A 25,348-nucleotide genomic window follows, 5' to 3' on the forward strand; every position below is an offset into this window, starting at 1 on the left:
GTGCCAATTAGTAGTTCATGCAAAATGATCACTCAAAAGTCGTCTTTTGAGCAATCATCTTTGTGTCTAAATGGGCCTTAAGTGGGGGCCAGTAAGGAGCATGCACTATTAGTAAGTGGAGGACGCAAAGGGGGATGCTTTCACTAACTGGGGACCCCAGAGGAACACTATCACTAAGTGAGGGCTACAGAGAGGGCTACATTGTTACTTGGTGGAGCCATAAAGCTGGCACTAGTACTATTGGGGTCATTGAGAGGGGTATTGCAAGTAGCAGCAGGAAGAGAAAAGTGTGCAGAGACCATTCATGGCTGAAAGAAGATTTCATGATGGCCTGGACCCGGATAGAGGAGAAAAAGGAAAGAGGATATAACCAGAGACATTATTAGTGAAGACGTCACCTGTGATCACTGGAGGTAACTGCACTGCAATCTGAGCCACTGTATCTAATCCCTTCGTATTCCAGATTTTGCCCATGTTTGTGAATCTTAGGCCTGAACTACTGCAAAAATACCATATAAGTGAAGGCAAACCGGTCTACTTATGTTAGCATAATGGATGCCTTATCTTTTCCTATATCAGCTATACACTCCTAAAGGACCTTAAAGGGAATGTATCCTCTGAAAATGACCTACAAGTTTTTATGATATACATACTTTTTTTAAAATTAGGGTAATTTTTTTTTAATTTTCCATGAGAAAGAAAGGGGTTCTTTACTGTTAGAGCAGTTAGACTGTGGAACTCTCTGCCTGAGAATGTGGTGATGGCAAAATCCATAGAGGAGTTTAAAAGGGGACTTGATGTCTTTCTGGAGCGGAAGGACATTACAGGTTATAAATCTACGGTTATTTGTTAATCCGGGTATACAGGCAGGTAGGAACTATTAGGGGTTGATCCAGGGATTAGTCTGACTGCCATTAGGGAGTCGGGAAGGAATTTTTCCCCCAAAAGGGCTAATTGGCTTCTGCTCTTGGGGTTTTTTGCCTTCCTCTGGATCAACTAAACAGGATAAACAGGCTGGACTAGATGGACATTGTCTTCATTCGGCCTTACAAAATATGTTACTATGTTACTATGTCACTATGTATATTTTAAAAGATTCCTAATATCTTACAGTTTTCACACTGACCACTAAGCCTAATAATAATCTGATACTTCCTATACTGTGGAGATCACTAGCGGGCAGTCATCTCATTGTCATCATAGGCAGAATTGCAACAAATGATAACACCTACATATAGATAACAGTTACAGCTCACCTCCTCCCCCTCCTTGTACAATGACCTCTGCACAGGTCACCGAGCATGCCCACAACACTCTCCCATAGAAGTCTATTCTGTCTATAGTCCATGAGGGTGCTGTACAAAATAAGAAGTTTGAGACTGTTATTTGGCTTAGCAGCCAGAATGAAAACTGCAAGATATTAGGGTTCTTTTTAATATATATAGCAACATGAAAAATAAAATTTAAAAAAAATCGCCTAAAATTTTTAAAAATGTGTAACATAAAAACTTTATTTAAACAATTGGTAATTTCCTGATGGCACATGTCCTTTAAAGCACAATTCTGTTCTCAGGTTGTTGATCACCTCCAATCCCTCACATTACAATGTAGAGGACTAGCTAGGCCAGGTCTGATGACGCCTCAATTTGGCATTCAGCAATATTATATTGTGGTTAAATGTTTGGTGCCAGAGGCGTAACTTGAAGCTCCCAGGCCCCGATGCAAAACCTGTAACAGGGCCCCCAACTATAATGCTTTATTCATAGTACAGGAATCCCTATATGGAGAAGAGAGGCCTTATGGGGCCCCTAAGGCTCCTGGGCCCGGGTGCAACCGCATCCCCTGCATCCTCTATAGTTACGCCCCTGTTTGGTGCCATCAAGAAGCATGTGCTGGCATATTTCCCTTTCAGTTATAATGGTACTAAGGTTTTTTGAGTTGGCCGTAGGATGAGCCGTTATCATGGGAAGAAGCCTAGTGACATAGATTTTCTCTGCAATGCAGGAGAAAAGTAGGATTATATGGCAGCCAACCAAAGGAATGGCCATAAAGCATGGGTGTGGTGAGTCCGCCAGAGCTGCTCTCTCTTCCCTGGAACCCCCTTCTATGATGTTTACACCCCTTATGAGGTTGTCAAATACTGAACAGTTCTTCATATGAGCCGTGTAAAGCAGAATGCGCAGAAGATGACATTGAATTGATGGTAAATACAACAGTAGATAATTAATATATTATTATACAACAAAGTCTAAAAAGTAGAGGACAATCTGACCTTCTGAATCATCACACTGTAAATTCCAGTCTGCTGGAAGCCACGGGTGTAATATAACATGTCCACCCAGCCAATCACCAATGAGAAAACCATTAGAGCCACGTAGGCTTCATTTCCTGCAAGGTAAATGATGCCACTGCAGAGAAGAAGGGTCGCTTGAAGAAAGCTGTAAATAGAAATATAATGCAGTTATGGGGGACCTTGGTGTTCTGAGTCAGATGAAACACAGTTGGAAAAGACAAGAACATTATTATTTGATAGGCACTTTCTCTGTAAAATATTAATGCTGATATTCAGGGTATATTTAAAAAACTGACCCAGTGCTATATCTCAGTACTGCGGTCCTTTATCGAAAAAACAGTAGTGTAATTGAATAGGAAGGCATAGATGCACTACATCATGGTATGGTGCACGGGCCCCTGGGGGCCTCAGAACATGGGTTTCAATTTTGTGTTGTGGTCCTTGTAAGAGATAGAGAGTAAAACCCAATCGTAAAGTTGAAGAGTAGCTTGTGAGAAGCAGAAATCCACTTTCCATGTTTCTCTAAGTTCCATGGAACCGCTGCTGTGACTGAAGTAAGGAAAGTTTACTCAAAGATCGCCTCTTTCTGCTACGATAGGGACAGATCATCTAGGAAGTCATCCACCATCTGCAGGAGATTCAAGTACTGATCCGCATTTATTTTTCCTGGAATTAACAAGAATCCAATGAAGGCTTCATGCCTGTATTGTAGCTGAAGGAGGCCAGTTCGAGTACACTTTCCGTACTTCAGTCATAGCGGCGGTCCCACAGGACTTAGAGAGATGCGGGAAGCGGATTTCTGCTTCTCCAAGTCTACTCTTTAACTTTGCAATTGTTTTTTACTCTCTAAGGCCTTAGTCAGACGGGCGTTTTTTCGCGCGATTTGCGGATCGCATGACGGATGCGCATCCACAAATCGCGTGACCGGTGCGCGCAAGTCGTCCGCAAATCGCCCGAAAATCTGCTCCTAGCCCCGTTTCATTAGAAACGGGCCGGAGCTGTCCAGCGCATTGCATTCAATGGAGACGGCAATAGAGCCGCCTCCATTTAAAGCAATGCGCTGCGGGCGAGCCCGGGATGAATTGTCGGGAAGGGCTTAAATATATAAGCCCTTCCCTGCAATTCATCCTAAAATGTGTTAAAATAAAAAAAAATTGTATACTCACCTTCTCCCGGCAGCCGGAGCTCCGCGCGGCCGTCCTGCAGTGGGTGTGAAGGGGGTGTGAGTCAGACCTGCCCCCTGATTGGCTCAGCGCTGAGCCAATCAGAGGCATGCCTCACTCACACCCATTCATGAATTCATGAATGGATGTGAGTCAGACCTGCCCCTGATTGGCTCAGCGCTGAGAGGCAGCAGTCACTCACCCATTCATGAATTCATGAATAGGTGTGTGAGTGAAACCTGCCTCTGATTGGTCAGGGCAGTGACCAATCAGAGGCAGATCATTCAGCTTGCGGGGATTTTAAAGCCCCGCCGGCTGAATAGTGCCAAGAAGCAGTTCAGGAGAACTGACAGCGGCCGCGGCTGGACTCCGGCTGCAGCGGAAAGGTGAGTATACAATTTTTTTTTATTTTAACACATTTTAGGATGAATTGCAGGGAAGGGCTTATATATTTAACCCCTTCCCGACAATTCACCCCGCGCACGCCGGCAGCCCATTGCTTTCAATGGAGCGGCTGTATTGCCGCTCAATTGAATTCAATGGGCAAACATCGTTCTTCTCTGCCACAGCTGTTACAGCTGTGGAAGAGAAGAATGATTTGTCTTCTATATGTTCTCAATGGGGACGGCGCTGCTGCCGCCGGCCCCATTGAGCGCATATAGAGAAGAGAACAGGAATCGCAGATCGCAGATAGGTGCGATCTGCGATTTCTGTTCTATAATTTATCGGACGAGCGCATAAAAAGCGCTCATGTGTCCGATACCATTGCAAAGCAATGGTTTTATAAAATCGCCGGACGCATGCGCATGCGCAAATCGCGGCTAAAAACGCCCGTCTGACTAAGGCCTTACTCTTACAAAAGCTACAACACAAAATTGAAATCCATGTACTGGAGTCCCCAGGGGTGCATGCTCCATACTATCATGTAGCACATTCATGACTTCCTATTCGAGTACACTATTGTTATTTCAATATAGGAGACCAGTATTGAGAATTAATGGTGGATCAGTCTTTTTGACTGTACCCTGTAGATATACTTTCACAGGCACAACACTATGTTCTTCTCATCAAACAGGAAAGATACTAACGAATACAATGGGATCCTATGGCTAATGTATTTCACTGTATGCCAATATACTCCTGCCAATGTATATTTTTGATGTAAAGGCCCGTTTACACGGCCCGATGATCGCTCAAAGGACAGTTTGAGTGACAGCTTTGAGCGATCATTTTGTGTAAACCATTAAGTAGCTACTCAGCTGCTTAAGAGCAATTAAATGTGCAAATGAAGCCTTCCATGAATGCAGTTAATAGCCTGAGGGCTCTTATCTGCACTCAGATCCTTTATTCTGCAGGGGGAAACAATCCTATCAGCACTCCCCGTGGAGAACTGCTGATAAGGCTGAGCAACGATTTTTAGATTGGACTGAATTTAACGATCAGCCAGCAGTGCCCGAAAAACGCACGATGGGCGCACATTTAGATGCAACGATTATCGCTAAAACGATCGGTTTTTAATAGTAGGCAAACTACTCGAGCAAGTAGAGCCTTTGCGAGTACCTGCCCGCTCGTCGCAAAAGATTCGGGTGCCGGCGGGGGGCGGGGAAGAACGGCGATGAACGGGGGGGAGATCTTTCTCTCACTTTCCCCCCCCCCCCCCCCCCCCCCGCTCCTCCCTGCTCACTCCCGCAACTCACCGTTCTCCCCTTCTCCCCCGCCGGCACCCAAATCTTTTAAGACGAGCGGGCAGGTACTCACATAAGGCACTACTCACTTGAGTAGTTTGCCTTAGCGAGTACACTTGCTCATCTCTAGTTTTTAACAACTGGGCCTTAAGGCTCAAACGTGATATGAATGGAGCATAAATTCTATGACTTGCATGCAAATAATAGCACTATTTAGTATGTAATTAGATGTGGTCTACCATATAGTCTGTGATATTGATGGTAGGCAATCAGAGTGATTTCCTCTCGTTGGCTGAAGCACAATCTGAATCCTCTCTATAGCTATACCACAGTGTCTTCTCTTACAACATGGACATCTGAATATCATTATAATGTGTTTATTTGATTGGAACCATATTGTGTGTGGTTTGACTTTACAGCTGAGTATCATGACTGCTGCTATTTCAGTACTATTATAGTTAAAATATTTACTGATAATTAAGTCATTTACAGGGTGCGCTTACTTTTGAATATCGCATTACATCATTTCTATATTGGTCCTTTCAAGTGAGTCACCCTGCGCATGTCAAATAGCCAATTTAGTAGGACAGTTTTGCAATGAGAATGCAAATCACTAGAGAAAACTAAGACGTCCATTGAACCAGTAAGGAATTCTAGGTGATTTCAGCTCTGGACTAAATGATACATTCTAACTAGAGATGAGCGAGCACGCTTGGTTAAGGCAGATACTTGAGCGTGCATCGCTCTTCTCGAGAAACTGCATACTCGTCCGAGCACATGCGGGGTGGTGGCTGGGGGGGGGAGTGGGGAGCGGGGGGAGAGAGTGAGAGAGATCTCTCTCTCCCCCCCTCGCTCACCCCCGACGCCCTCCAGCATTTGATTGGACGAATATGCAGTTACTCAAGAACAGCGATGCTCGCTCCAGTATCTGCCTTAACTGAGCGTGCTCACTCATCTCTAATTCTAACTTATGATCAATATCAATAAAGGAAGTTTTATTGTTTGTAGTTTGATTTTATTTATAAACTGTATTGGTGTATAGACTTTAATAGGAAATTCCAGAGTTCTGGGTTGTAATGGGCCATTAGAGAATCCTGCAGATTCCTTAAAGGGGCTGTCACGGTTTCTTCTTCTTAAAGAAGTCCCCCAAAATAAGTTGTTAACAAAGTGTCCTATTTCGTCACGACTTCTTTTAACAAACTTTACCTCTCGGTGACCTTAAAAAGGTATTTACTATGCAAAATCCAAACAGCAATTTAATGAGGCAGTAACAACAAACATGTCTGAAGATCTGCAAACTTACAAAAGCACTTCAAAGTAGCCGTCCATCATTAATATTTGTAGTGAAGGTCGTCTCTTCCAAAAATATATGATCTGTACCAGAGTAAAAATGAATATCTTCTGTTACAACCCAAAATGTGATCCAGAGTTTATAAAACATACTATGTGAAATAACTGCTGAGTCTACTGAGCCACAAACTGCCTGAATGTGGAAGTAGAGCTCACCTCCCATATCCATTGCCATAAAGCAAAAGCAATGAATAGGGGAAACTTTAGTATTACTCTATAAGAACCATAAACGTAATCTAAAAGCTGGATAGTTACTGAAAGCACATTTTCCACTTTGCATAAACTGTCCCCATTGTTGTCTTTTGTCTTTGAATTTCAAACAAATTTCATTAACTCCTTAATAACCACCCAGTAGTGTTTTTACAGGAGAATTCACGGTGCTTTTTGTGATGCGACACCTTTCTACCGAGAAGCTTCAGAAGAAGATAGTAGCGATACGCAGGCTGAACTCCCAATGCAAGTCTGTTCCTAACAGCACTGGGAACTGATTGGAGACCTGTATGGTTGGTCTCTGATTGTTTTACCCCCTTAGATACTGCAGTCATAGCATCTGAGCAGTTTGTCAGAAGAAGGGGGCTACCTCCATCAGCACATGCAATGTAATCACAAGGGGACAACGCTTTACAATAGCAGTTTAAAGTCTAACAAGGGCCCCCAGGTGTGTCATAAGCATTTGAGTAGTAGCTAAAATGGCAAAAAACTATGATAGAACTGCAGGTTTTTTTATCCCCCCTCCCCACCCTCACCCCAATAAACAAAAAAATTCTAAGAATGAAACAATAAATTATATGTACCCCAAAATACTAACAGCAACCCTAGAACTTCTCTCACACAAAATTAGGCAATATATGGTTCCCTTGTGCGGAGCAATATAAAAGTTATAGCTCTCAGAATTTGTCAATGTACAAAAATGCCTGTTTTTTTCAAAAAATGTAAAAAAAAATCAATCTTGTAATATACTTGTGTTCATTTTTTATGTTTTATCCCTTAATAGCAAGTTTGAAGTGGCTGCCACTAGGGGTCTCCCTTCAGCACCTTTGAAATCCACTGCCTGTTGTTAGGTATTTGGCTTGTCTAGTAAAAGGGACACGGGAACACTGCTAGTTACTACATGCAACAGAAGGGCGGGCATCCAGATGCTGCCTTGCAGCTGATTAGAGCGAGGCAATGCAAATCAACATGGGAAGTGTGGGAGAAGAAGTCCTGGCCAGTACAGTACTGGCAGAATGGCTGGCATAGGACATCCCCACTTGAAAGTGGTGGGCAATGCAAATAGCATGGCAGCAGAAATATAGGAAAATCTACATGGAAAGCTGAATTGATAAAGCTGAAACTAGGTACAAATAGCAGCAGCGCAGCCAACAAAGACCTGGAATGCTTTTGAAAAAAGTTTTGAAAACCCAGATACGCTTTGAATTAAATGACTCTAACCAAGCGTTGTAGCTACCTTCGAGGCAGGGTACACATCTGCTCTATAGGATGCTGCATATTTGTAGATTCACTTAACACGCAGGCTATAGATCCGTTAGACACCTGTGTACTATACCTGGCAAATGAAGATGTAAACTCCTCCAAACATGATGATGACTTCTCCAAGTACACGTACATTATCTTTGACTGTCCCTTGTAATGGAAAGGGAGGCTGAAATAAAAAGTACCGTTTATTATGAACATATCACTTGACAGATTGTACAAAAAATAAACATTTATAACGTTAACCCCTTGTGGACGCGGCACACCTTTACTCACAAATGTTTTATATAAATGTAAGGTTATTTTTGTAGTATTTTCTGCTTGAAGAGGGCGACTAGTAAATGTTGCCGAAACGCGTTGCATTATGAATAAAGTGAATGTGATACGGACTACTGATTCCCAGTTTAATCCCTTGAGTCCAGGAGCTCAGGGATTTTTGCTTTTTTCTGCTTGCCAAATGTTTGGAGCAATTTTTGGCACATTTAGGCCACACTCCCTGAAGCCACACCCCTTTGAAAAAAAACATCCGAAAGTATCTAAAATGCATAATGTGGGGCAAATTTGCACTAGAAAACTCAAATTCTCAATGAAAAATCTGGCCAATAGTTTTAGAATGAGCAGGGCATGAGGAGAACTGTCTTCTGCATGGTTCCTCCCAGGCTTCCCCTTTCCCACTTTTGTCTTGAATGACAACTCTTTCCCTATTTCTTAAGGCGGAGCTATGGATGTGTGTTACAAGCATTGTTCTATGCCTAATTACATGGCATAGTAGCGACACCTGTGCGATTAATGGGACAAGTATTCTCATCATGATGCAGTTACCGCCTGCTATTCGTAAAGTTTTAGCTCCACTTTAAAATGCTGTTTTGTGTTAATTACTCTATATATGATGTCATTGCTGTATGCCTATCTTTAGGTCAGACATTCTTTTTCCCTAGGATCATGGTAGTGGCTGTTAAATGCTCTGGCAATCCTGGCTGCAGCAATGGTGACACATGTGAGTTAAAACCTAACATTTCCTTTTAGTGCAAGAATAAGGGGAAGTCGTAGTGTAAAAAAGAGCTGATGCCTGTAAAAGCAGAGAAATAGTTCAGAAAACTACTTAGGAAGAAGTTTGGCAAAGGTAGCGTTAAATGGCAGGCCATCTGTGTAAAAGTTGGAGCTTATGCAACTGCTCTGCTTCCTAGTACATAGAAGGGGTTCTTAACAGGGGTCCACTCTCTAGGATGTCCATCTGACGTAGTAATAATAATAATGATAATAAAGTTTATTTGTATAGCGCCAACATATTCCGCAGCACTTACATAGACAGGGGGGATACAGAAAGACAAAAAGTACAAACATTACAGAACCACGGTTACATGGTAATCAATTAATGGAAACAATAGGGGTGCGGGTCCTGCTCCAACGAGCTTACATACTACGAATAGTGGGGTGATACAGAAGGTAAAGGGGCTGGAGATGTGCACTGTATGGCGAGGTGGAGAGTGAGGGATGCTATACACATAGACAATGGTCAGACATTTAGCCGTGTGACGGCAGAATCGGTATGACTGCAGGAGCGGTTTATAATGGCTAGCAGGGATTGCAGTCAGTAGGTCAGGGAGCATGTTATCAGGCGGAGTACAGAGGGGTTTGTTTAGGGAATGCGGTATGCCTCCCTGAAGAGGTGCGTTTTTAGAGCACGCCTGAAGTTCTGCAAGTCCTGGATTGCCCGGGTAGCCTTTTGGTAGTGCGTTCCAGAGGACCGGTGCTGCTCTGGAGAAGTCTTGGAGACGGGAATGAGAAGTTCGAATTAAAGGGGCGCTCAGTCTAGTTTCGTTAGCAGAGCGGAGAGCCCGGGCTGGTTGATGGATTCAGATGAGGGAGGCAATATAGGGAGGCGCTGCACTGTGGAGGGCTTTGTGGATGAAGGTAGTGAGTTTAAATTGAATTCTGTATTTAACGGGCAGCCAGTGCAGTGACTGGCACAGGGTAGAGGCATCCGAGTAGCGGCTGGACAGGAAGATTAGCCTGGCTGCCACATTTAGGATGGATTGGAGAGGGTAGAGTCTGGTGCAGGGGAGGCCGATCAGCAACAAGTTGCAATAATCGAGCCGGGAGTGGATGAGGACAACAGTAAGCGTTTTTAGCGTGTCCACAGTTAGAAAAGAGCGGATTCTTGCGATGTTCTTGAGGTACAGCTGACATGTTCGGGCCAGAGATTGGATGTAGGGGGTAAAAGAGAGATCAGAATCGAATATGACCCCAAGGCAGCGGGCATGTTGTCTAGGAGTTATGGTGGCGCCACACACAGAGATGGAGATGTCAGGATGAGGTCGGTTAGTGGAGGGTGGAAATACCAGCAGGTCAGTTTTAGAGTGGTTTAGTTTTAGGTAGAGAGAGGACATAGTGTTAGAGACAGCGGACAGACAGTTGGTGATGTTTTGGAGTAAAGGTGCAGAGATGTCACGGGAAGAGGTGTATAGCTGGGTGTCATCAGCATACAGGTGGTATTGGAGGCCAAATCTCCAGATGGTTTGTCCAATAGGGGCAATAGAGCTGAGACATCATCTTTAATTTTCTACTATTTAAATAATTTTTTGTATTTCTCTTCATACCTGCCCTTCTAGAGGCCTGTGGTAAGCAGTGGCTGTGAATATACTCATGTATAGAATGTACAGGATGAACTTCAGATAAAATATCTTTCCAGCAAAGCAGTCCCACTTTTCCTGCAGCAACTGATTCAAGGGTTCCAGTATTATCATTTTGTGACGGTTCTACAAAAAAAAGAATCTTGTGTGTTAGATGACATTTGTAACGCAGTGATTATATCTTATAATGAGATGATATATAGATGACGTTTTCTTAATACAAAGAAATGAAAATTCAAAGACATATATTTCTAGATCCCTTTAGAGCAGGGGTGTAACTATAGAGGATGCGGTTGCACCCGGGCCCAGGAGCCTTAGGAGGCCCATAAGGCTTCTCTTCTCCATATAGGGAGCCCGGTACTATGAATCAAGCATTATAGTTGGGGGCCCCATTCCAGGTTTTGCATTGGGGCCCAGGAGCTTCAAGTTACGCCTCTGCTTTAGAGATTATGGACTGTGCTCCTTAGCAGCTTATTCATTGGTGTAATGATTTTAAAATGCTAAATAAAGCACAAGTGCAAATAGTTTTAGTTAAAACTATCCCACTGTTTTGTGCTACAGCTATTATGTAGCTTCATGGTTCCATGGGAGCTGCAGACACAAACCTATGTAATCAAAACTATTTGCAGAGTTGCATCATTTTATATTTTAGATACATTGGTGGCAAAAACAGAAACAAGAAAAACACAAAACAAAACATCTTGCATAGGTGGACAAACCCTTTGAAGGGAAACTGTCACAGGGTTCATGCTGCCTGAACCATGGGTACTATGATCCCGGGACAGATATGCCCATTCGGCCCATGTATGTTTTATTCCAAAATTCGGCAGAGTTTCAGAAAAAAACATACTTAGATATTTGACTCTGAGCTGGAATGCAGCTCTGAGTCAAAGAGGCTGGCTTCACCGGGCTCTCCCCGCCCGCAGCATGTTGACTGGTAGTTTTCTTCCTATGCACAAGCAGAGAGAGCAGCTGTTAGTTGTGATAACTCAGGTGGGGAGAGCTTGGCATGGCCCACGTCTTCGACTCAAGAATTCCAAGAGCTCAACTCCGAGTTAAACCTCAAAGTAAGTTTTTTATGAAGCGTTGCAGTTTTTTAGAATACAACATACTTGGGTCAAATAAGCATATCTGTCCCAGGTTCATGCTGCCTGAACCAAGGGCAGCATGAACCTAGTGACAGGTTTACTTCAAAGGGGTTGTACCAAGATTTCAAGTTATTTCCTATCAACAGAATAGGGGATAACTTGCTGACCAGTGGGTGTCTCACCGCTGAGATCCCCACCAATCTCAAGAACAGGCATCCTGTATCCCCCTCTGCTTGTCACTGCAGGGATTGGCTCTTCCACCGCAGTAATGTCAAATTGAATGGAGTATTGGCTGAGCATGAGCAATCAGACCTCCATTCATTTCAATGTGGCTGCTGGAAATATCCAAGCGCTTGCCAATCGGGTATCTCGGCAGTCCCATTGACATGAATGGAGCGTTAGCGTACTTGCACAACTACTGCTCCATTCATTCTCTTTCTAACTGCGAAGACCCCGCAGTGAAGAGGACGGGGGACACAGGACTCCCATTCTTGAGATCGTGGGGGTGTCAGTGGTGAGACCCCCACCAATCGGCAAATTATTCCCTATAACTTGAAATCTAGTGGATAACATAAAATCTTGATAGCACCCCTTTAAGTAACTTGTAGCACACATATTTTATATTTAACTCTTTACAGCCAACACTAATACTAGGATTACTCTGTTTGGCTAAACACCAACAGTCTTACTCACATAGGCATTACTCTTGAATACAATGGTTTCCAAAACGGAGCCCGGCTCATGTGTATCCACAGATGAGATGTCATACAGAGAAGTGTGAACCGGGCCATACGTCCATTCTGTGAATTTCCGGGACAAATGTCTGTACTCTGGCTCCTCAATCTCCCTCCGAATTATATGCTTTAGCAACTAAAAGAAATGAGAAAACTCATGTCACAAATGGCAAACATTGAACTATATTAGAAATGTCCCTAACACATATTAAACGGAATGTGCTTTATAGCTGAGGTTCCCACCCTGTGATACGTGTTCCTGAAGAAGTATACATCATCTCTCTAGGGGGTGCAGACAATGTCCTCATTGTCTGCTTTTAATAAGTGTAGCATGGTGTATGACCATAGCCTGGGAAGTAGTTCATTCTAATGTATTTGAGTAGAGATTATGCTATGTATTATATAAAGTCATTCCAAAGTTTTCCAAGACTACAGTATTAATTATGTATATAATGATAGACTTAGGATAGCCTATTAAAATCAGTACTTCTAGTACTGCTACTGATCAGTAGATTAAATGGACCACTGTTCCAGAGACTGCTGCATCCCCCTATGTTGTTTACAAGGCACAGCACTGTACATTTGGTAGTGGTAGTGCCTGGTACTGCAGCTTACTGAAAATGAGAATAAACTGCAGTACCAGGAATAGCCGTAATCAAAAGTATGGTGCTGTTTCTGCTAAACAATGAATCATCAAGAAGTGTAACAACCTCTGCAAAAGCAAAACTTTTGGTGATTTGGAGCACTTCGGTCATTTTTTTCTCTGTGGTCATGGCTTTTATATTACCAAGAAAAAAGGACTTCAGCTATAACCACAAAGAAGAAAATGCTGCTGCCCATTCATCTAAAAATGGCTACCCGGCCATCTACAAATATTTTGGAATTTACAATTCTACAATTCTGAGAAAGACTGTTTATAAATGGAGATCCTATAAGACAGTTGCCAATATTTTTGGTCAAATTCAGTCCAAGATTAGACCGTTTAACTCTTTCCAATTCACTGTCTGACGTCTAAAGACATTCTGATTGATGGCTGTACAGCTCCGATGTTGGGAGACATCCGGCAGGGTATTCTTACAGTATATTACTCTGTTGTCCCATACTGCAGTAATGGCTCTAGCCAGCAGATGGCGCCATTGTATAATGGCAGAAAGAGAAAGCCCCCTAGGTAATCCCTGAATCCAAAATTGGATTGCAAAGGGTTAACACTCAAGAGCTTTATGGTATGACCTATAGGTCTTTGTAACCAATATGAAGGTTTATGTTCATTAGAAAAAAAATAGAACAAATATGAATTTCATGGGAGAGGGGTAGAAAAAGTCATTTCTCCTATAAAGAATATGTTAAGACTTAGTTTGCAAAATTACATTTACGCAAACTACTAAAGCTATGAAACAATCCTGTCTGGACTAAAATATGCAGTTTCGATAGCTCTTATAGTAGTTGTTCCGCTAACATGTATTATGAAAAACATTATAAAGTTTTATTGTGACTAACCTCAAGTTTACCCGTTTTCGCTGCCAGCTTCATAGGAGTAAGACCTTCTATGTTATACTGATTTTCAAGCTTCATCTGTGGATCCATCTGGACTGACTTTTTCAGAATCTCATCGTACATATGAGTAATAATCTCAGTGTTCTCTTCAGTGTCATCAGCCACTAAGACAAGAGCATGCAGAACTGTATTTCCATGGCTATCCTTAGCAGCCAGATCAGCTCTCCGATGTTGGTTATTCAGGAGGTAGTGGACAATATTGAGCTGGTTAGTGCAGGCAGCAAGCGAGAGAGGGAGTTCTCCTATAAAGAAAAGATGTTCTCAGGCTACTATAACTATAGATCAACATCTCCTGGACAGAGAATGCCCCCTTCTTACAGTCACAGTCCTGGGTAGGAATAGATCAAGGGAAAGATCTCTGTATTGTCCCCTGATATAGTTACACATACCTTCTTTTTTGCTTATCTCAACTGCTACCATTAATAATAATAATCTTTATTTATATAGCGCCAACATATTCCGCAGCGCTTACATAGACAGGGGGAATACAGAAAGACAAAAAATACAAAAATTACAGAACCACGGTTACATGTAGTAATTAATTTAGGGAAACAGTAGGAGTGAGGGTCCTGCTCCAACGAGCTTACATACTACAAATAGTGGGGTGATACAGAAGGTAAAGGGCTGGAGATGTGCAGGTATGGCGGGGTGGAGAGTGAGGGATGCTATATACATAAACAATGCTCAGACATTAAGCCGTGTGACGGCAGAAACAGTGTGACTGCAGGGGGCAGTTGATGGTGACTAGCAGGGATTGCAGTCAGTAGGTCAGGGAGCATGTTATCATGCGGCATACAGAGGGTTTGGTTTGGGAGATATGGTATGCCTCCCTGAATAGGTATGTTTTTAGAGCACAGCTGAAGTTTTGTGAGTCCTGGATTGCTCGGGTAGCCTTTGGTAGCGTGTTCCAGAGGACCGATGCTGCTCTGGAGAAGTCTTGGAGGCGGGAATGAGAGGTTCGAATTAAAGGGGCACTCAGTCTGATTTCATTAACGTAATGTAGGGCGGCCTGGCGCTTAGGAGAGCTTTATAGATGAAGGTATTGAGTTTAAATTGAATTCTGTATTTAACGGGCAGCCAGTGCAGTGACCGGCACAGGGCAGAGGCGTCTGAGTAGTGGCTGAACAGGAAGATGAGCCTGGCTGCCACATTCAGGATGGATTGGAGGGGGTAGAGTCTGGTGCGGGGGAGGCCGATCAGCAGCGAGTTGCAATAATCAAGCCAAGAGTGCATGAAGGCAACAGTGAGCATTTTTAGCGTGTCTACAGTGATAAAAGGGCAGATTCTTTACTTATTTCAATGCTGACTGGCAGTTCCAGAGTGCACATTTAAAGGGGTCAGGAGAGGGTATGCATGGGCTAGCAGTTGGGCTTGAGGAGTGTGAGTTAGGTAGGGGGTAATACCATTCATTTTAAATGGGGACTGTGCTATGCAATTAATGTAGTTGTGGCAAGTTGCGTTTTTGTTTTTCATTAGCATGCCAATGCAAACGGCAATTGTGCTAACACATCTATTTATTAGGTCACCCTTCAGTTGTCTTTTTTTAACTAGATAAGCCTAATTTTGATGATTTCTTTAGGTTATGTAACCCACACATTCTGTTTATTACTTTACTTTCCCAAACTAACCGGTAGGTATCTCTGTTTTGTTTGATTACTCGAGTCATGTTTCAATTCTCTACAATGGGTCAGACATTGATTTTAAAAAAATAACTATATTTAGGCGGCATTAGCAAGAGAGTTTTCTTCTTTCTGGAGGAGAGCTATTTTGCATTAAAAACTGCTGGCCTGGTGACCCCCTAACACTAAGGCGCAATGTCCACGGGCAGATTTGATTTGTGGAATCCACGCAGGGTACCCGTGCGGGAGATCCGCAAATCAAACCGTCCATGGGGATGCATGGACATCCGCAAAACAATTAAAAGCATGCAGATGTCATGTTTTCCTGGCATGCGGATCGCATGCGCAGGAAAAAAAAATGCAGCATGCTCCATTTTCTGTGGATTCCCGCACGGACGGCTTCCATTGAAGTCAATAGAAGTAGTCCGATCCATGGCACACCCACAGCTGACACTGTGGATGTGACACGGATGCAAGGGAAAGCAGGAGATTTTGAAAAAAAAATGCACTGCACATGCGTCCAGCATGCAGACCGGCACACCCAGACACATCCACCTTGTAGGATAAAGAAGATCTGGCTGCGACGGAGAAGACCCGCACGGCAGCCGGACAGGTAAAAAATGTCTTTTTAGGCCTCATAGGTGCGGGCATAGGTGGAAACCGCTGCGGTATCCACACTTGGAAACTGTGCATGCCCGTGGACATGAGGCCTAATTCAGGGACCATAAAACCTTCACATCTTTATCAGTGTACTATTTAAGTATTTATTTCTCTATTCATCCTGTTGTGGCATTGTTTTAAGTGCAAATAAATCACATCCATATCTTTGCTAGAGATGAGCGAACGTACTCGTCCGAGCTTGACATTCGTGCGAATATTAGGGTGTTCGGGATGCTCGTTACTCGTAACGAGCACCACGCGGTGTTCCGGTTACCTTCAGCTTCCTCTCTGAGACGTTAGCGCGCTTTTCTGGCCAATTGAAAGACAGGGAAGGCATTACAACTTCCCCCTGTGACGTTCAAGCCCTATACCACCCCCCTGCTGTGAGTGGCTGGGGCGATCAGATGTCACCCGAGTATAAAAATCGGCCCCTCCCGCGGCTCGCCACACATGCCTTGTGACTTAGCTGAGGGAAAGTGCTGCTGCTGGTGCTGCTGTAGGGAGAGCGTTAGGAGTCAGTGTAGGCTTCAAGAACCCCAACGGCCCTTCTCAGGGCCACATCTACTAGTGTGCAGTACTGTGTTAGCACAGTATTTTTTATTTTTTTTTGTCCAAAATTGGATCTGCAGAGCATTGCGCCCAGCAATAGGGACAGAAGTGGGGGTTAGGCAGTGAGAGTGTTAGGAGTTAGTGTAGGCTTCAAGAACCCCAACGGTCCTTTCTAGGGCCACTTCTATCCGTGTGCAGTACTGTCCAGGCTGCTGTTAGCAGTGTTGTATTTATTTTTTTTTTTCTCAAAACCGGCTGTGCAGACCATTGCACCCGGCATTAATACTACAGGGATAGAATTGTGTAGGCAGGGCCAGAAGACATTTATTATTCATTGAATACACGCAGTGGGGTCTTCCCTTTGCTAAAAAGGACAAAAATTATATTTTGCCTGCCTGTGTCAGTCCTAAGGTCTCCGTGTACGTGTGTGCTGCGTGTACAACGTACAAAAATCAGACGCAACCAGCTACGCTTTACTGCAGCCTAGCGCCATTGTCTTTCCTGACTGGCAAATACCTGCTCTGCTAGAGTTAATAACTCTGCTACACTATAGTTGTGTGACACTTTTTGAGGGCCACACCACAGATATTAAACTTCTTGTTCATTGAATATACGCAGTGGGGTCTTCCCTTTGCAAAAAAGCGAAAACATTATATTTGGCCTGCAGGCTTGCGCCAATTTATTTCCTGCCTGGGAAATCAAATCACTGGTAATACAGCATGCTGAGGGGTAGGGGTAAGCCTAGAGGACGTGGACGTGGCCGAGGACGCGGAGGGCCAAGTGAGGGTGTGGGCACAGGCCGAGCTCCTGATCCAGGTGTGTCGCAGCCGACTGCTGCGCGATTAGGAGAGAGGCACGTTTCTGGCGTCCCCACATTCATCGCCCAATTAATGGGTCCACGCGGGAGACCTTTATTAGAAAATGAGCAGTGTGAGCAGGTCCTGTCCTGGATGGCAGAAAGTGCTTCCAGCAAGCTATCATCCACCCACAGTTCTGCGCCGTCCAGTGCTGCAAATCCGAATCCTCTGTCTGCTGCTCCTCCTTCCTCCCAGCCTCCTCACTCCACTACAATGACACCTGCTCAGGAGCGGGAACACTCCCAGGAACTGTTCTCGGGCCCCTGCTTAGATTGGGCAGCAGTGGTTCCTCTCCCACCAGAGGAGTTTATCGTCACTGATGCCCAACCATTCGAAAGTTCCCGGGGTCCGGGGGAAGAGGCTGGGGACTTCCGCCAACTGTCTCAAGAACTTTCTGTGGGTGAGGAGGACGATGACGATGAGACACAGTTGTCTTGCAGTGAGGTAGTAGTAAGGGCAGTAAGTCCAAGGGAGCAGTGCACAGAGGATTCGGAGGAAGAGCAGCAGGACGATGAGGTGACTGACCCCACCTGGTGTGCAACGCCTACTCAGGACAGGTCTTCAGAGGGGGAGGCAAGGGCATCAGCAGGGCAGGTTGCAAGAGGCAGTGCGGTGGCCAGGGGTAGAGGCAGGGCCAGACCGAATAATCCACCAAGTGTTTCCCAAAGCACACCCTCGCGCCATGCCACCCTGCAGAGGCCGAGGTGCTCTAAGGTCTGGCAGTTTTTCACAGAGACGCCTGACGACCGACGAACAGTGGTGTGCAACCTTTGTCGCGCCAAGATCAGCCAGGGAGCCACCACCAACAGCCTCACCACCACCAGCATGCGCAGACATATGATGGCCAAGCACCCCACAAGGTGGGACGAAGGCCATTCACCGCCTCCGGTTTGCACCGCTGCCTCTCCCCCTGTGCCCCAACCTGCCACTGAGATCCAACCTCCCTCTCAGGACACAGGCACAACCGTCTCATGGCCTGCACCCACAGCCTCACCTCCGCTGTCCTCGGCCCCATCCACCAATGTCTCGCACCGCACAGTCCAGCCGTTGCTAGCGCAAGTGTTGGAGCGCAAGCGCAAGTACGCCACCACGCACCCGCACGCTCAATCGTTAACCGTCCACATAGCCAAATTTATCAGCCTTGAGATGCTGCCGTATAGGGTTGTGGAAACGGAGTCCTTCAAAGCTATGATGGCGGCGGCGGCCCCGCGCTACTCTGTTCCCAGTCGCCACTACTTTTCCCGATGTGCCGTCCCAGCCCTGCACGACCACGTCTCCCGCAACATTGTACACACCCTCACCAATGCGGTTAGTGGCAAGGTCCACTTAACTACGGACACGTGGACAAGCACAGGCGGGCAGGGCCACTACATCTCCCTGACGGCACATTGGGTGAATTTAGTGGAGGCTGGGACAGAGTCAGAGCCTGGGACCGCTCACGTCCTACCCACCCCCAGAATTGCGGGCCCCAGCTCGGTGGTGGTATCTGCGGCGGTGTATGCTTCTTCCACTAAAGCACCCTCCTCCTCCTCCTCAACCTCTGTCTCGCAATCTAGATGTGTCAGCAGCAGCAGGACGTCGCCAGCAGTCGGTGTCGCGCGGCGTGGCAGCACAGCGGTGGGCAAGCGTCAGCAGGCCGTGCTGAAACTACTCAGCTTAGGAGATAGGAGGCACACGGCCCACGAACTGCTGCAGGGTCTGACAGAGCAGACCGACCGTTGGCTTGCGCCGCTGAGCCTCCAACCGGGCATGGTCGTGTGTGACAACGGCCGTAACCTGGTGGCGGCTCTGCAGCTCGGCAGCCTCACGCACGTGCCATGCCTGGCCCATGTCTTTAATTTGGTGGTTCAGCGCTTTCTGAAAAGCTACCCACGCTTGTCAGACCTGCTCGTAAAGGTGCGCCGGCTCTGCGCACATTTCCGCAAGTCCCACACGGACGCTGCCACCCTGCGCTCCCTGCAACATCGCTTTAATCTGCCAGTGCACCGACTGCTGTGCGACGTGCCCACACGGTGGAACTCTACGCTCCACATGTTGGCTAGGCTCTATGAGCAGCGTAGAGCTATAGTGGAATACCAACTCCAACATGGGCGGCGCAGTGGGAGTCAGCCTCCTCAATTCTTTTCAGAAGAGTGGGCCTGGTTGGCAGACATCTGCCAGGTCCTTGGAAACTTTGAGCAGTCTACCCAGGTGGTGAGCGGCGATGCTGCAATCATTAGCGTCACCATTCCTCTGCTATGCATCTTGAGAAGTTCCCTGCAAACCATAAAGGCAGCCGCTTTGCGCTCGGAAACAGAGCCGGGGGAAGACAGTATGTCGCTGGATAGTCAGAGCACCCTCCTGTCTATATCTCAGCGCGTTCAGGAGGAGGAGGAGGAGGATGAGGAGGATGAGGAGGAGGGGGAAGAGACAGCTTGGCCCACTGCTGACGGTACCCATGCTGCTTGCCTGTCATCATTTCAGCGTGTATGGCCTGAGGAGGAGGAGGAGGAGGATCCTGAAAGTGATCTTCCTAGTGCGGACAGCCATGTGTTGCGTACAGGTACCCTGGCACACATGGCTGACTTCATGTTAGGATGCCTTTCTCGTGACCCTCGCATTCAACGCATTCTGGCCACTACGGATTACTGGGTGTACACACTGCTCGACCCACGCTATAAGGAGAACCTTCCCAGTCTCATTCCCGAAGAGGAAAGGGGTTCGAGAGTGTTGCTATACCACAGGACCCTGGCGGACAAGCTGATGGTAAAATTCCCATCCGACAGCGCTAGTGGCAGAAGGCGCAGTTCCGAGGGCCCTGTAGCAGGGGAGGTGCGTAGATCGAGCAGCATGTACAGCCCAGACAGTGCAACAGTTTTTAAGGGCCTGGCCAGCTTTATGGCTCCCCAGCAAGACTGTGTCACCGCTCCCCAGTCAAGGCTGAGTCGGCGGGAGCACTGTAAAAGGATGGTGAGGGAGTACGTAGCCGATCGCACGACCATCCTCGGTGACGCCTCTGCCCCCTACAACTACTGGGTGTCGAAGCTGGACACGTGGCCTGAACTAGCGCTGTATGCCCTGGAGGTGCTTGCTTGTCCTGCGGCTAGCGTCTTGTCGGAGAGGGTGTTTAGTGCGGCTGGGGGAATCATCACAGATAAGCGTACCCGCCTGTCAACCGACAGTGCCGAGAGGCTAACACTCATCAAGATGAACAAAGCCTGGATTTCCCCAGACTTCTCTTCTCCACCAGCGGACAGCAGCGATACGTAAGCAATACGTAGGCTGCACCCGCGGATGGAAGCTACGTTCTCTCTCACCATCCAAAACGGGGACATTTCTGCTTCATCAATCTGTGTCTAATATTCCTCCTCCTCCTCCTGCTCCTCCTCCTGAAACCTCACGTAATCACGCTGAACGGGCAATTTTTCTTAGGGCCACAACGCTCACTCATAATTTTTCTAAACAATTTTTAGATGTTTCAATGCTCTGAAAAGCGTTGGAACTTTAACTTGAACCAATTTTTCGTTAAACTGGGCTGCCTCCAGGCCTAGTTACCACTTAAGCCACATTAACCAAAGCGATTAATGGGTTTCACCTGCCCTCTTGGTTGGCCATGGCCAATTTTTTTCAGGTACATTAGTACTGTTGATACAGCAATTTTTGTGGGCCCTCGCCTACAGTGTAATCAAATAAATTTTTAGCCCACCTGCATTAAGCACGACATTACTACCTCAGCTGTGTTGGGCAATGCAATGGGATATTTCTATGTACCGCCGGTGGCTTCCTGGCACCCACCCATGCTGTAGGTGCACACGGAGTTTTTACTACATCTGTACACTTGAAAAGAACCCCAGTCTGACTGGGGCATGCAGTGTGGGCCGAAGCCCACCTGCATTAAGCACGACATTACTACCTCAGCTGTGTTGGGCAATGCAATGGGATATTTCTATGTACCGCCGGTGGCTTCCTGGCACCCACCCATGCTGTAGGTGCACACGGAGTTTTTACTACATCTGTACACTTGAAAAGAACCCCAGTCAGACTGGGGCATGCAGTGTGGGCCGAAGCCCACCTGCATTAAGCACGACATTACTACCTCAGCTGTGTTGGGCAATGCAATGGGATATTTCTATGTACCGCCGGTGGCTTCCTGGCACCCACCCATGCTGTGGGTCCACAGGGAATTATAAATGCATCTGTGTCCACTTGTAAAGAACCCCAGTCTGACTGGGGCATGCAGAGACACCTTGACAGAATGAATAGTGTGTGACACATAGGTTCCCCATTGCTATGCCCACGTGTGCAGCTCCTGATGGCGGTGGCACAGGATTCTATTTCTCATTGCTTCTGTACAGCATTGTGGGCTATCGCCCCGCCCCTTTTAAAGAGGGTCGCTGCCTAGCCGTGCCAACCTCTGCAGTGTGTGCCTGCGGTTCCTCCTCATGGCAGACGCACTTCTAAATAGACATGAGGGTGGTGAGGCATTAGGGCAGCTGAAGGCTGCGCAGGGACACTTTGGTGTGCGCTGTGGGGGGGAGGGGGGGCGGTTGGGTAGCATGTAACACAGGAGAAGTGGCAGTGGAGTGTCATGCAGGCAGTGATGGTGCTTTGTTGGAGGTAGTGTGGTGCTTAGCTAAGGTATGCCATGCTAATGAGGGCTTTTCAGAAGTAAAAGTTTTTGGGAGGGGGGGGGCCCACTCTTGCCGCTATTGTGGCTTAATAGTGGGACCTGTGAACTTGAGATGCAGCCCAACATGCAGCCCCTCGCCTGCCCTATCCGTTGCTGTGTCTTTCCCATCACTTTCTTGAATTGCCCAGATTTTCACACAAGGAAACCTTAGCGAGCATCGGCGAAATACAAAAATGCTCCGGTCGCCCATTGACTTCAATGGGGTTCGTTACTCGAAACGAACCCTCGAGCATTGCGATAATTTCGTCCCGAGTAACGAGCACCCGAGCATTTTGGTGCTCGCTCATCTCAATAATGCCTTGTCATAAGTATGTGTGTATGTGTATATATATATATATATATATATATATATATATATATATATATATACCCCTTCGGATCTATTTCATTATGCCTTGATGAAGGACCCTGAGAGGTCCGAAAGCCCGCTATAAGATCATGAATTTTTGTTAGCCATTAAAAGGTATCATATCTACGAGATTACTTGGTTTCTGTCACTGAGAACAATCACATTTTGTTCTACTGGCTAACACCGTACCAAACGGTTTTTTTTTATTATCTTATACTACACGTGGTTATCAATTTGATTTATTGGTTTGGAAAAACTTACCAAAGTAGAAACTGCAGCCTCTCTTTTTCTGCTGGAAAAACAGCCCATCTGCACATGCGTGTACATTTGCCTCGTTTTCCATCAAAAGCTTCACTAAGGGAAAATTTCTCCTTTCGATTGCTATGTGAAGTGCGGTCTGTCCTGTGGAGACAAAGGGGAAATTAGATGAGGTATTACAAATAAGTAAGTTTAAGGTGAGTTCAGAGGGGTAAATTAAAGCTCCATGTGCTATTTATAATACTAGAAAGTTTTTTTTAATGGCAGGGGCATAACTATAGGGGATGCAGGGGATGCAGTTGCATCCCGGCCCAGAAGCCTTAGGGGGCCCATAAGTCATCTCTTCTCCATATAGGGAGCCTAGTACTATGAATAAAGCATTATAGTTGGGGGCCCTGTTACAGGTTTTGCGTTGGGGCCCAGGAGCTTCAAGTTACACCTCTCTCACCATCCCTAGTTAAGTGCCTGGGTGAGCTGCATCTATACTAACCCACGGCCAGGAAAAAGAGTTCGTAAAGGAAACAGTATCTTGAATCTAGTGAAAACACTTTGACTACCACCATGGTCCTCCAAAAGGCTAAAAGATCCAATAGCAAGATGATTGTAAGATACTGGGGAAATTATTTTATAGTCTTCTCATTTATGAATATACACATAATTTAATGTAGCCAAGACCAAACGTGACCACATCAAAGCAAGGTAAGAAAAATATAACACTGGTCGTAACAAATCTGGACCTTTGTATTTCATTTACATGGAAAAGCCACATGTACAGAGCCTGTATGGCAACATGCAGTCCTTTATGGCTTTGTACTATGGACCTCTAGCACCTTTATGGGCCATTTTGTGGTGCCACTGTAAGGCAATATATAATAGATATTTTCCCCTAAAAGCAATACCTATTCTGTAGAATTCTTCATATTTTTGTCTGTATTTAATTGGTGCATTGGTGAAGCTGTGGCTGCCCTCACTTTTATCTTGCACTCCATTCATCAAACTATCCCACGTGGCTTAATTAAAATATATAGCCACGTGTCCAGCTTTCCCTGAGTCCATTGAAGGCCTTTGGCCAAAAGAGAATTGCTTTTTTAAACTAAGTACCAGTCCTATATGGTTCACTTGTACATGGCGGATGGGCCCACATGCTTTGATCAAAATATGCAATTTTATGCTGTTAGTATAAACAACAGTTGTGCAATTTTATTCAGACATTAAATGTGTATGAGTGCTGAGGCATGTGTTTGTTTTACTTGCCTTGTTATTACCCTCTGCCTTGACCCTTGGCCCAATCTTCATTGCATAAGTATTTTACCTACCCCGACTACAGCTCAGTTCTACAACTACATCCTTGTCTACTCACTTCTGTTCTGCATTACGGAAAACCTGACCAAATCCATCAGCTGATTCTTAACTGAGACTATTTCTAGGTAACAGTCTAGGGGTCCCGACAGAGAAGATCAGATCCTGGCCCTACATCTAGCCCCAAGTCAAATCAGTTCTGAGGCTGAACAGATCCACATGCTCTACTCTGACAATACGTATCCCATAGGATTCTTAGAGTATGGCATCATTTCTTCTGGGTAGAGTCAATATGAATATGACATTAAGAAAATTCTGTATGCCTCTTTATAGAATTGGTGGCATACGGAGGTTGGCCAAATAGACTACTTTGGCTACAATGTTATGGCTTTGTACAACTTGAAGCACAGAGATGTAATATAACCACGAGCACTGGTGTAACTATAGGGGATGCAGGGGATGCGGTTGCACCCAGGCCCAGGATAAAGCATTATAGTTGACGTCCCTGTTACAGGTTTTGCTTTGAGTCCCAGAAGCATCAAGTTACGCCTCTGGTTAAGAGTTTAAGAGAAGTTGGGGGGCCCCAAGATAAACTTTTGCACCCGGGCCCATGAGCCTTTAGCTACGCCCCTGACTACGAGCATGAAGTCTTTCTCTTTAAGGTAACTTTCAGGTCTCTATGGACAATCTAATCTTTGATTGCTAATATTTACATGCATTATTGATATCACAACAATATTTTCGTGTCTTTATGTCTCCCAAGGTTCTTTTTAGTAAATGTATTGAAAGAGAAAAATCAGTTGTATGCATTTATTTTCTTGGCTTAAACAGCATCACAATGCTTTGGCTAACGACCAGACAATGTCTCAACAGACTTATACAACTTAATTACTTAAAGATACTCACATTTTAAAATACTTAGGACATTACATTATAAAGATATATATTTAAAAGATGTATATAGGGTTAGAAAAAAGGCTACTTTCTTCAAGGAACAGCAGCACACCTGTCTATCAGCTATATGTGATAGTACAGCACAGCCCCATTGACTGAGAACTGGGCTGCAATACCAGATACAACCCATGGACAGCTGTGTCACTAATGCCAGTCATTGG

General features: G+C 45.5%; 1 protein-coding gene and 1 long non-coding RNA gene across 3 annotated transcripts in view; one reads left to right on the top strand and one right to left on the bottom strand.

Annotated features, from left to right (window-relative positions):
- LOC136625366 (transient receptor potential cation channel subfamily V member 1-like) overlaps positions 1-25,348 on the bottom strand; it is a 95,583-nt gene that overhangs the window by 25,303 nt on the left and 44,932 nt on the right. For both annotated transcript variants that reach the window (XM_066599497.1, XM_066599496.1), the window contains exons 5-11: positions 22,938-23,078; positions 13,917-14,215; positions 12,379-12,555; positions 10,565-10,723; positions 8,038-8,133; positions 6,445-6,515; positions 2,273-2,438 (exon numbers count right to left, since the gene is read on the bottom strand). In XM_066599497.1, coding sequence (XP_066455594.1) covers positions 2,273-2,438; positions 6,445-6,515; positions 8,038-8,133; positions 10,565-10,723; positions 12,379-12,555; positions 13,917-14,215; positions 22,938-23,078 — 1,109 coding nt within the window. The remainder of the gene's footprint in view (positions 1-2,272; positions 2,439-6,444; positions 6,516-8,037; positions 8,134-10,564; positions 10,724-12,378; positions 12,556-13,916; positions 14,216-22,937; positions 23,079-25,348) is intronic.
- Positions 11,560-25,348, top strand: part of LOC136625375 (uncharacterized) — a 113,361-nt gene continuing 99,572 nt past the window's right edge. Inside the window, exon 1 of the long non-coding RNA XR_010792540.1 lies at positions 11,560-11,664. This is a non-coding gene — a long non-coding RNA (uncharacterized lncRNA). The remainder of the gene's footprint in view (positions 11,665-25,348) is intronic.

The sequence above is a fragment of the Eleutherodactylus coqui genome, chromosome 4 (assembly GCF_035609145.1).
Source record: "Eleutherodactylus coqui strain aEleCoq1 chromosome 4, aEleCoq1.hap1, whole genome shotgun sequence".
Classification (NCBI taxonomy): domain Eukaryota; kingdom Metazoa; phylum Chordata; class Amphibia; order Anura; family Eleutherodactylidae; genus Eleutherodactylus; species Eleutherodactylus coqui.